This window comes from Hyla sarda, chromosome 3 (genome assembly GCF_029499605.1).
Source record: "Hyla sarda isolate aHylSar1 chromosome 3, aHylSar1.hap1, whole genome shotgun sequence".
NCBI lineage: Eukaryota > Metazoa > Chordata > Amphibia > Anura > Hylidae > Hyla > Hyla sarda.
Genome location: NC_079191.1, coordinates 14,523,917 through 14,536,439, shown reverse-complemented (window position 1 = coordinate 14,536,439; position 12,523 = coordinate 14,523,917). Strand labels below are relative to the sequence as shown.

Genomic DNA, 12,523 nt, shown 5'->3' with positions numbered 1-12,523 from the left:
TATATAAATAAAGTTTTTTCCTGGATAACCCCTTTAAGTCATCTACCCTTGTAGAGCATAGTATTATGTTTTATATATGCTTTATGTATTATGAAACCAGGCGCTGCCCAAAACCATCCCTACAGTGAAGCATTGGGGTAGCATAAAGTAAAGGGTATGAATACTTACATCACTGGAAGATTATGGTTTTCCCTTTTCAACAAATAAGTAAACATTTCTAACATTCTGATTAGAGATGAGCGAACTTACAGTAAATTCGATTCGTCACGAACTTCTCGGCTCGGCAGTTGATGACTTTTCCTGCATAAATTAGTTCAGCTTTCCGGTGCTCCGGTGGGCTGGAAAAGGTGGATACATTCCTAGGAAAGAGTCTCCTAGGACTGTATCCACCTTTTCCAGCCCACGGGAGCACCGGAAAGCTGAACTAATTTATGCAGGAAAAGCCATCAACTGCCGAGCCGAGAAGTTTGTGACGAATGGAATTTACTGTAGGTTGGCTCATCTCTAGTGAGGGCCCCTTTTAGTTGTGTGCGGTATACGAGGGTTGGTTGGCAGGTGTGAACAGGCAGCGAGATGACTCACACTTGTACAGTCTCTCTTTCCAACAAGGCTTCATTCAGCAGTTTGTTCAGCTCCTGCTCATTCTGCTGAGCGTCAATGACTCTCTCGGCCAAGTCTCTCAAGCGGAGGCGTCTGCGGGGGTTGGGGAAAGATGGGTTCACCACCTGTGATGAGATAGGGGAGCAAAACATGGGATTATTGTGATAATGAGCCGCAGTGCTGCATCATCCTGTGCTGCATGCAAAGTATAGTGGTCTCATGGATGGTGATAGATCTCACTATTAAAGGGGTACTCCCGTGGAAAACTTTTTTTTTTTTTAATCAACTGGTGCCAGAAAGTTAAACAGATTTGTAAATTACTTCTTATTAAAAAAAAAAAAAAATCTTAATCCTTCCAGTACTTTTTAGGGGCTGTAATACTACAGAGGAAAATGCTTTTCTTTTTGGATTTCTCTTCTGTCACGACCACAGTGCTCTCTGCTGACCTCTGCTGTCCAGTTTAGGAACAGGAGAAAATCCCCATAGCAAACACATGCTGCTCTGGACAGTTCCTAAAATGGACAGCAGAGGTCAGCAGAGAGCACTGTGCTCATGACAGAAGAGAAATCCAAAAAAAGAAAAGCATTTTCCTCTGTAGTATTACAGCCCCTAAAAAGTACTGGAAGGATTAAGATTTTTTTTTAATCTTTTAATCTGCTGACACCTCTGCTTGTCTCGGGAACTGCACAGAGTAGAAGAGGTTTGCTATGGGGATTTGCTTCGAAACTGGGCGGTTCCCGAGACAGGTGTCATCAGAGAGCACTCAGACAGAAAAGAACAACTCAACTTAAGCAGCTCATAAGTACTGGAAGGATTAAGATTTTTTAATAGAAGTAATTGACAAATCTGTTTTACTTTCTGGCACCAGTTGATTTAAAAAAAAAGTTTTCCAAGGGAGTACCCCTTTAACATGGTATATGGTGCCTTATGATCCTGACTGATTGCTAGAAGGTTATTATACACTGACAGCAAGCAGAGATCTTAAAAACAGAGAGGAAACATATGGCATCTCCACACCCATGTATATTCCTTTTTCAGAAGCTTACTTTAAATGGGTATTCCAGGGAAAAAATTTTTTATATATCAACTGGCTCCAGAAAGTTAAACAGATTTGTAAATAACTTCTATTAAAATGTTTTAATCCTTCCAATAATTATCCACTGCTGAAGTTGAGCTGTTCAGCAGCTCAGAAGTACTGAAAGGATTAAGATTTTTTAACAGAAGTAATTTACAAATCTGTTTAACTTTCTGGAGCCAGTTGATATATATATATATATATATATATATATATATATATATAATTTTTTTTTCCCCTGGATAACCCCTTTAAGGAGGGTATAACTTAAACATGCAGCATGTACAGATACCTTACATACTATGAATACAGTGATCCCTATTGGGATTCCCTAAATTACTACAACACTGACAAATGTAATGTAACTACACCAGTAACACACAATCAGTTTAGCATCTTTTTTTTTATTGAGCATGTTAAGTAAACATCCACAGGGCAGGGAGAAAAAGTGAACACTTTGGAATACCCTGGATTTCTGCATCGATTGATAATAAGATGTGATTTGATTGTTATCTAAGTAAAAGATATAACAAACACAATGCCAGTAAAACAATAACATAAACAGTTGTACTGTTCATTTATTTTTTTATTGAGCCTGTTGAGTAAACATTCACATGGCAGGGGAAAAAGTGAACCTTTTGGAATACCCTGGATTTCTGCATCGATTGATAAAAAATTGTGATTTCATTGTTATCTAAGCAAAAGATATAACAAACACAATGCCAGTAAAACAATAACATAGACAGTTGTACTGTTCATGTTTTTTTAGTGAGCCTGTTGAGTAAACATCCACAGGGCAGGGGAAAAAGTGAAACCTTTGGAACACCCTGGATTTTAACATTGATTGTTAATAAAATTGTTATCTAAGTCAAAGTTTTAGCCAACACAATGTAACTAAAACAATAATAATTAAGCAGACAATTGTACTGTTTAAGTTTTTATTTAACATTAGAAGTGCAGAGAGAAAAAGTAAGTGAACCTTCTGGGAGTAAATTAAAGAGAGGCGATGTGCGAAGTATGGTACTTTCAGAAGACCTCAAAAGACATTGTAGAACACTATGTGGAACATGAGGGAGAAAACATCATGGTTTGGGTCTGTTTTGTTACCTCAGGGTCTGGACTCCTTGTGATCATTGAGGGAACAATGAATTCAGAGATGTATAAGAACACTACATAGGGGAATGTTGGAGAAGCTGGTGATACCCAAGAGAACTGTGTTATGGTCTAATTCCTGACCTGAACCCTATAAAGAAGCAGTGGCCTGACCTGAGGAGGGCGCTGCACACAAGGTACCCCAGAAATATTAATTAACTAAAACACAGGGAGCAATGGTTCTAAATTTATCCTGAATGTTGTGTAAATCTTATTTGCAGCCACAAATAATATTCAGAGAGGTAATTCCCTGCAAATGGGGGATCTAAAGACTTTTTCTCCCTGCACTGTTGATATTTACCCCATTTACCCAAGACATGCCTGGTACAACTGTCTGTATTTTTAGTTACAGTTTGGGTCTATAATGACGACTCAGAGACTAATAAGTAAATAAAAGTAAATAAATCAATGAAGAAATTCAGGAAATTCTTAAGTGTTTACTTTTTCTTCCCACACTGTGGATGTTTACCCAATGTGCTCAATAAAAAAAAACATGAACGGCACAACTGTCTGCATTAGTCTAGGTTTAAACTAGCGTTGAGCTCCAACCTGTCTAGGGTCCATTCGTCTTTATTTTTCTGCGCAGAACAGACACTGAATGATTTGCATCACAACTGACACCGTCGGGTCTCGATGGATCCCACTGATTTGAATGGGGTCCATCAGGTGTCCGATATTTTACAGGAGACGAGAAGAGAAAAAAAAATAGGACATGCACTATTTTTTCTCTGCTAATTTCCCACCATTCTGATGGACTGGCCGACGGAGCTCCTTTTAGCGGAGCACACCAGCAGAGTTCTTATAGTGGTGACTTAGAAAACAAAACCTCTGGATTAACACAGTAGGGTTAGAAATTCAACTCGATTGACTCTTTTACAATCTTATGAACTATTAAACAATTGATATTACTAATCAATGCAGAAATATAGGGAATTCTAAAGGTTTTACTTTCTTTTTCCCCCTGCACTATGGATGTTTACCCAATGTACTGAATAAAACTCATGAACGGCACAACTATCTGCATTATTGATTACATTGTGTTTGTCTAAAATGGTGGAACCATCATTGTTAATGTTATTACTAATCAATGCAGAAATCCAGGCAATAAAGGTTTCACTTTCTTTTTCTCCCTGCACTATGGACGTCTCCCCATTGTACTCAATAAACCTCATGAACAACACAACTATCTGCATTATTGGTTGCATTGTGTTTGTCTAAAATGGTGGAACCATCATTGTTAATGTTATTACTAATCAATGCAGAAATCCAGGCAATTCTAAAGGTTTCACTTTCTTTTTCTCCCTGCACTATGGACGTTTACCCAATGTACTGAATAAAACTCATGAACGGCACAACTATCTGCATTATTGGTTACATTGTGTTTGTCTAAAATGGTGGAACCATCATTGTTAATGTTATTACTAATCAATGCAGAAATCCAGGCAATAAAGGTTTCATTTTCTTTTTCTCCCTGCACTATGGACGTCTACCCATTGTACTCAATAAACCTCATGAACAACACAACTATCTGCATTATTGGTTGCATTGTGTTTGTCTAAAATGGTGGAACCATCATTGTTAATGTTATTACTAATCAATGCAGAAATCCAGGCAATTCTAAAGGTTTCACTTTCTTTTTCTCCCTGCACTATGGACGTTTACCCAATGTACTGAATAAAACTCATGAACGGCACAACTATCTGCATTATTGGTTACATTGTGTTTGTCTAAAATGGTGGAACCATCATTGTTAATGTTATTACTAATCAATGCAGAAATCCAGGCAATAAAGGTTTCATTTTCTTTTTCTCCCTGCACTATGGACGTCTACCCATTGTACTCAATAAACCTCATGAACAACACAACTATCTGCATTATTGGTTGCATTGTGTTTGTCTAAAATGGTGGAACCATCATTGTTAATGTTATTACTAATCAATGCAGAAATCCAGGCAATTCTAAAGGTTTCACTTTCTTTTTCTCCCTGCACTATGGACGTTTACCCAATGTACTGAATAAAACTCATGAACGGCACAACTATCTGCATTATTAGTTACATTGTGTTTGTCTAAAATGGTGGAACCATCATTGTTAATGTTATTACTAATCAATGCAGAAATCCAGGCAATAAAGGTTTCATTTTCTTTTTCTCCCTGCACTATGGACGTCTACCCATTGTACTCAATAAACCTCATGAACAACACAACTATCTGCATTATTGGTTGCATTGTGTTTGTCTAAAATAGTGGAATTATCAGTGCAAATGGTATTACTAATCAATGCAGAAATCCAGGGAATTCTAAAGGTTTCACTTTCTTTTTCTCTCTGCACTATAGAAGTCTACCCAATGTACTCAATGAAACTCATGAACAGCACAACTATCTGTATTAGTGGTTCCACTGTGTTTGTCTAAAATGGTGGAACAATCAGTGCAAATGTTAATACTAATCAATGCAGAAATCCAAGCAATTTTAAAGGTTTCACTTTCTTTTTCTCCCTGCGCTATGGACGTTTACCCAATGTACTCAATTTTTAGCAACTGTAGATAATTAAATATATAGGACCTTTTTTATTTTATTTTATTTTTTTAATACAGCATAACTCACATATGTTTGTTGTCTTTCAGGCACCCATGATTTTACGGTTGTACAAAATACAACACTATATCTGGAAGCCTAAATGACATGTACATGTGATCCCATGAATCCCTTATAGCAGTGTTTCCCAAGCAATGTGCCTCCAGCTGTTGCAAAATTACATCTCCCAGCATGCCCGGACAGCCAAAGGCTGTCCGGGCATGCTAGGAGATGAAATTTTGCAACAGCTGGAGGCACACTGGCAATAACAAAGTATTGATCTGTGATCCATTTTGTGTTTCGGCGATATGTTGCGGTTTTCTGCTAAAAAAAATAAGTGCGGCTTTTTGTATTATTATCTATTTCACCGTGCAATAAATGTGGTTCGCAAAGGGCGATAGAATAATTAATCTGTGCCGTGTTTATAATAGGATACAGAACGACCGCTTAGATCGTATTTTGCCATTGCAGTTATAATAGGATCCTCTAGAGGGCGGCATACTAAAAGGAACTGTTCATGTGTCACCTAAAACTGGCAAAACCGGGGGATGTGACATGACTGGGATCTCGCACAGTCAGCCATATTACTGAGCATTTATACTATATTACATTGTATACCGTATAAAGATAAGCGATTCTTTTAGTAGATTTGCAGATTTTTTGGGGTTCACAGATTCGATTTGCATGTTTTTTTTTTTCTTAACAGGATTATTTTATAATATAGTTTTTAAAATGGACAAAATGAGAAAAAACATCACCAATAATTCTTTACAAAAAAATGTGTTAAAGGTGTATTCCGGGATTCTCTACAGGAAAGGGTTAAAGTGTATGATCACAGGTGGACGTCCGCTGGGAACCATGATCTTGGGTATGAGGCCCAGTTACCCAGAGCACTCGGGCCCGAACTAGTTCACGGAGCACTCGGGCCCCCACCAGTTCACGGAGCACTCGGGCCCCCACCAGTTCACGGAGCACTCGGGCCCCCACCAGTTCATGGAGCACTCGGGACCGAACCAGTTCACGGAGCACCCAAGCCCTCACCATTTCACGGAGCACTCGGGCCCCCACCAGTTCATGGAGCACTCGGGACGGAACCAGTTCATGGAGCCATCGGGCCCCCACCATTTCACGGAGCACTCGGGCCCCCTCCAGTTCATGGAGCACTCGGGACCGAACCAGTTCACGGAGCACTCGGGCCCCCTCCAGTTCATGGAGCACTCGGGCCCCCTCCAGTTCACGGAGCACTCGGGCCCAAACCAGTTCACGGAGCACTCGGGCACGAACCAGTTCACAGAGCACTCGGGCCCGAACCAGTTAACAGAGCACTCGGGCCCGAACCAGTTAACAGAGCACTCGGGCCTGAACCAGTTCACAGAGCACTCGGGCCCGAACCAGTTCACAGAGCACGCGGGCCTCCACCAGTTCACAGAGCACTCGGGCCTCCACCAGTTCACAGAGCACTCGGGCCTCCACCAGTTCACAGAGCACTCGGGCCCAAACCAGTTCACAGAGCACTCAGGCCCAAACCAGTTCACAGAGCACTCGGGCCTCCACCAGTTCACAGAGAACTCGGGTCCGAACCAGTTCACAGAGCACTCGGGCCCAAACCAGTTCACAGAGCACTCGGGCCCAAACCAGTTTACAGAGCACTCGGGCCTCCACCAGTTCACAGAGCACTCGGGCCCGAACCAGTTCACAGAGCACTCGGGCCCCAACCAGTTCACAGAGCACTCGGGCCCAAACCAGTTCAAGGAGCACTCCGGCCCGAACCAATTCACAGAGCACTCGGGCCCGAACCAGTTCACAGAGCACTCGGGCCTCCACCAGTTCTCAGAGTGCTCTGGCCCCCACTGGTCTTGGGAGTGCTGGGCTCCAACCTTCCAAAGTTTGGTAAATTTAGAGTCAGGCTCCAGTGGTCGGACCACCCATAGTAAGACACTTATCCCCTATTTTGTGGACTACGGGCAGCGGGGGGGGGGGGGGCGGGGGTTTGGATTTACTAAGACCGGTGTCTCATACACTGGTCTTAAAGGAAAACTGTCAGCCAGTTCACCCACACTAAACCCAATACACTGGGCTATAGTGCGGGTGAACAGGAGTCCTTACAGGGGTCACTTATTTTTTTAGGTTTTCTTGCCACCGAGTTGTTGTCCGGTAAAGTTCCGTAATTTCGGACTTCATTTGCACTCTGAAGGCGGGTCCCCTGCTGGCAGCCTTTCTTTGGGTTCCGGAGGAAGGGGCCTTACCCCGACCCCCTTGTTCGCATATACATTTTCCGTCTGAGCGCAACGTTCTGTCTGCAGAGCGCATGCGCTTTTCGTGTCCTGATGACGTGAGAACTGTGCGTCGGGAGAACGCTCTGTGCAGTGTAACTGCACATGCACCGGTCCCTCGATACACCCGAAAGTCTGTAGTAGCGAGGCTTCAGAAAGAGGTACTTTCGGGTGTAGTGAGGGACCGGCGCATGCGCAGTTACACTGCACAGAGCGTTCTCCCGACGCACAGCTCTCACGTCATCAGGACACGAGAGCTGGGTAAAATCTTCAGCACGAATATGCGAACAAGGGGGTCGGGCTAAGGTCCATTCCTCCGGAACCCAGGCGGGGGACCCGCCTTCAGAGCACAAATGAAGGCCAAAATTACGGAACTTTAGCGGACAACAACACGGCGGCAAGAAAACCTAAACAAGTAGGCGACCCGTGTATGGACTCCTGTTCCCCCGCACTATAGCCCAGTGTATTGGGTTTAGTGTGGGGGAACTATAAATGTTATAGTGTGGGTGAACAGGAGACCAATGAGGGGTTAATGGGTTAAACCTGCACTCCGGAGATCTGTACTTCCGAAGATCTTCTTCCATCTTCGGTGAATTGCGCGCTGGAGGCGGGCCCGCCAGCTCTATATGAATATTCATTGCCGAGGGTCATGTGAGTGCTGCGCCGACTGAGCGCTTACATGACCCGCGACAATTAATATACAAATTGAGCCGGCGGGCCCGCCTCCAGCGCGCAATTCACCGAAGATGGAAGAAGATCTTTGGAGGGACAGATCTCCGGAGTGCAGGTACGTATTTAAACCATTAACCCCTCATTGGTCTCCTGTTCACCCGCACTATAACCCAGTGTATTAGGTTAAGTGGGGGTGAGTAGATGATCATTTTCCTTTAGGTTATCCTCTGGCAGCTCGGAGCTGGTATAGATTTCAGGCATAAATTGTGATAAATTATATATATTCAAATGATATATATTATATATATTCAAAAATAATGCACCAGTCATAGCAATAATAAATATAAAAAATAATAATAATAAATATTAATAATAATAATAAATAATAATAATAATAATATAATAATAATAGTAGTAGTAATAATAATAATAATAAATGTTTTTGAATTTCTCATCATTTTCATGACCTCTGCTTGCTGACAATAAATGGGCTCTTATTACATAAGCCTCACTCACTCTGGTGTCCAGCTCCTCGTTGTCGTCCGGCGTGGTGCAGGTGGTGTGGATGCTGCCGTTGCACTCCTTGGTGTTGATCAGCTGCGGGGAGTTTCCGTGTGATGACGTCAGCGACAGCTTCTGAACAAAACCAAACGAAGGAACAATGTTACCCATGGTAGATGTAATCCCCATCCATAGTGGATCTAAGCCCCACCCATAGTAGATATAAGCACCATCTATAGTGGATCTAAGCCCCGCCCATAGTAGATATAAGCACCATCTATAGTGGATTTAAGCCACACCCATAATAGATGTAAGCCAAATCCAAAGTAGATGAAAATGTAAGCCACAACCATAGTAAAATAAGCCCCACCCATAGTAGATGTAAGCCCCACCCATAATAGATGTAAACCCAATCCAAAGCCCCTCGCATAGTAGATGTAAGCCCCACCCATAATAGATGTAAACCCAATCCAAAGCCCCTCCCATAGTAAATTAAGCACCACTCATAGTAGATTAAATCTCACCCATATTAGACATAAGCCCCACCTATAGTAGATCTAAGTCCCACCCATAATAGATATAAACCCAATCCAAAGGCTCACCCATAGTAAATTAAAGGGGTATTACAGGGAAAAACTTTTTTTTTTATATCAACTGGCTCCAGAAAGTTAAACAGATTTGTAAATTACTTCTATTAAACAATCTTAATCCTTTCAATAATTATCAGCTGCTGAAGTTGAGTTGTTATTTTCTGTCTGACAACAGTGCTCTCTGCTGACATCTCTGCTTGTCTCGGGAACTGCACAGAGTAGAAGAGGTTTGCTATGGGGATTTGCTTCAAAACTGGGCAGTTCCCGAGACACGTGTCATCAGAGAGCACTTAGACAGAAAAGAACAACTCAACTTCAGCAGCTCATAAGTACTGAAAGGATTAAGATTTTTTTTATAGAAGTAATTTACAAATCTGTTTAACTTTCTGGAGCCATTTGATATACATATAAAGTTTTTTCCTGGAATACCCCTAGATTAAATCTCACCCATAGTAGAGATAAGCCCCACCTATAGTAGATAGAGGCCCCATACATGGTTGATGTAATTTCCACCAATAGTAGATTTAAGCCCCACCCATAGTAAATTAAGCCCCACTTATAGTAGATATGAGCCCGTTCCATGGTCCCTTATAGTTGATGTGAGCCCCACTAATAGTAGATATAAGCCCCATCCATAGTAAATTAAGCCCCACTAATAGTATATGTAAGTTCCATCCATGGTTGATGTCATTTCCCCCATAGTAGCTCTAAGCCACACCCAGTCCAGTTGACCACACCCATCAATGCCTTGCTCACTTTCAAATATAGGGACTCGACCATCACCAGGACCAGTAGTTTTTATTTGCCTCTTTACTTCCCCAAATATAGCGCAAAATTATTCAACCTCACGTACTCTTTCATCAGGACATAACAGTCCCAGAAAGGACCCTTGGGGCATGACATGGACCTCACTTACCACTCCATTTATACCATTCTTATTAACCGGCTGCTTGGGCACTATCACCAGGTAAGTGACGATACCCTTCTCCCGCAGGTAGTCGCACCTCGTGCCACCTTCTCCAGGCTCCACCTCAAACTCTCCTTTCAGACAGTCGTACGTGCTCTGTGAGATGTGAACGCGGCTGTGGTCAGGGACAAGTTGGGAGATGTTAGAGGTTGGGATATTAGAGGGGTCAATAAAGACGATAACGCTCGGCATTAGGCCAGCTTACCCCGGGATCCCTCCGGCCTCCATCTTGTTGGCCAGGGTGACGTCCGTGGACCATACATCATATTGCCAACGTTTCTGTCCCAGAACCCCTCCGATGACGGTCCCTGTATGAACGCCCACGCGCATGTCCACGTCCGTTTTTGTCTTCTCTCTCACATACCTTCATCAGAAAATAAGTCTTTATTAAAAAAAATGTTTCCTCTATTTCTATTCTACAGACCCTAATGCAGTGTTTCCCAACCAGGGTGCCTCCAGCTGCAGCAAAATTACAACTTCCAGCATGCCTGGGCAGCCAACAGGAAACATTGCCCTAATGTCAGATTCTGCAACCGATTCACCAAAACTACAACCACGCGGCACGTCACTTGACGGCTTACGTAGACATTTCTGCAGAGAAGTTTCAGCTGATGTTGCCTGAGAGTTGAAGAAGCACTCCAGGTTGGTGGTTTTTTTGTCCATATCATGCACGCTCACCCTCACTAGTCATACAGCACCATTTTTATTTATTTATTCCAGCAGTGCTGCATCCATGTATTTTATTCCTGCAACTGGGTCATGTGATCACTAGTCTGAATCACAGAAAATTACAGTGTTTAATATGTCAGAGGAAGTGGTCAGTCCTGGGTCAGCTGACTTCCTGTAAACTATAGGATGACATCATCAACTATCAGATCCATCCTGCTAGCTCCCGACTCCTCCCAGCTCTATCTGTATACTGCTCTTGCTGTCTCTATGGGATCAGAATAAATAGTAGTTATACACCTCCCCTCCCAGGTCTATCTGTATACTGCTGCTGCCATCTCTATGGGGTCAGGATATATATAAGTTATAAATTTTCCCTCAAGCTATATCTGTATACTGCTGCTATACCTATGGGATCAGGATTTATAGTAGTTATACATCCCCTCCAGCTCTATCTGTATACTGCTGCTGCTAGCTCTATGGGATCAGGATATATAGTAGTTATACACCTCCCCTCCCAGCTCTATCTGTATACTGCTGCTGCTAGTTTTATGGGATCAGGGTACATAGTAGTTATACACCTTCCCTTCAGCTCTGTCTATATACTGCTGCTATCTCTATGGAAGAAGGATATATAGTAGTTATACACCTCCCCTCCAGCTCTATCTGTATACTGTTGCTATCTCTGTGGCATCAGGATATATAGTAGTTATACACTTCTCCTCCGGCTCTCTGTATACTGCTGCTATCTCTATGGGATCAGGATATATAGTAGTTATAAACTTCCCCTCTAGCTCTATCTGTATACTGCTGCTGCTAGCTCTATGGGATCAGGATATATAGTAGTTATACACCTCCCATCCAGCTCTATCTGTATACTGTTGCTATCACTATTGGATCAGGATATATAGTAGTTATACTCCTCCCCTCCAGCTCTATCTGTATACTGCTGCTACCTCTATAGGATCAGGATATATAGTAGTTATACTCCTCCCCTCCAGCTCTATCTGTATACTGCTGCTGCTTTAAAAATCACACTTTGAATAAGAAAACACATCAAAAATGCATGTAGCGTGACACCAACCCACTTCACTTATAAGTCTCAAAAGTTTAGGTTTCTGGTTTCTGCAGTCTAGCCAGGTGATTAGTTTTGTCTCATTAGGTAAATTGCAATGATAGGACTCTACGCCCTCTCTCTGCAAAGCCAGCGGATTTATGGGAAATGTAGGCAGCATTAGGAAATCATTTCAGAAATGGAAAAACAGTCAGTATGGCTGAGAACACCATGCCTGCCACATAAGCTAAAAAAAAAAGGTAAGCACAAGGCCTACACAAGAACCTCTACATTATTCCCTAATAATAGCCTATGCTGCACTATAAAAGCACAAACAAGTCCCTGAGTGCTTCTTTATATAAGAAGACAGTGTGAGAGAAGCGAAGTCCACGTGTTA

At 42.3% G+C, this 12,523-nt stretch overlaps 1 protein-coding gene across 4 annotated transcripts in view; it reads right to left on the bottom strand.

Annotated features, from left to right (window-relative positions):
* Nucleotides 1–12,523, bottom strand: part of ADCY3 (adenylate cyclase 3) — a 209,818-nt gene that overhangs the window by 32,957 nt on the left and 164,338 nt on the right. For all 4 annotated transcript variants that reach the window (XM_056563787.1, XM_056563788.1, XM_056563789.1 and 1 more), the window contains exons 6-9: nucleotides 10,612–10,770; nucleotides 10,356–10,521; nucleotides 8,865–8,984; nucleotides 583–725 (exon numbers count right to left, since the gene is read on the bottom strand). In XM_056563787.1, the coding sequence (XP_056419762.1) occupies nucleotides 583–725; nucleotides 8,865–8,984; nucleotides 10,356–10,521; nucleotides 10,612–10,770 (588 nt within the window). The remainder of the gene's footprint in view (nucleotides 1–582; nucleotides 726–8,864; nucleotides 8,985–10,355; nucleotides 10,522–10,611; nucleotides 10,771–12,523) is intronic.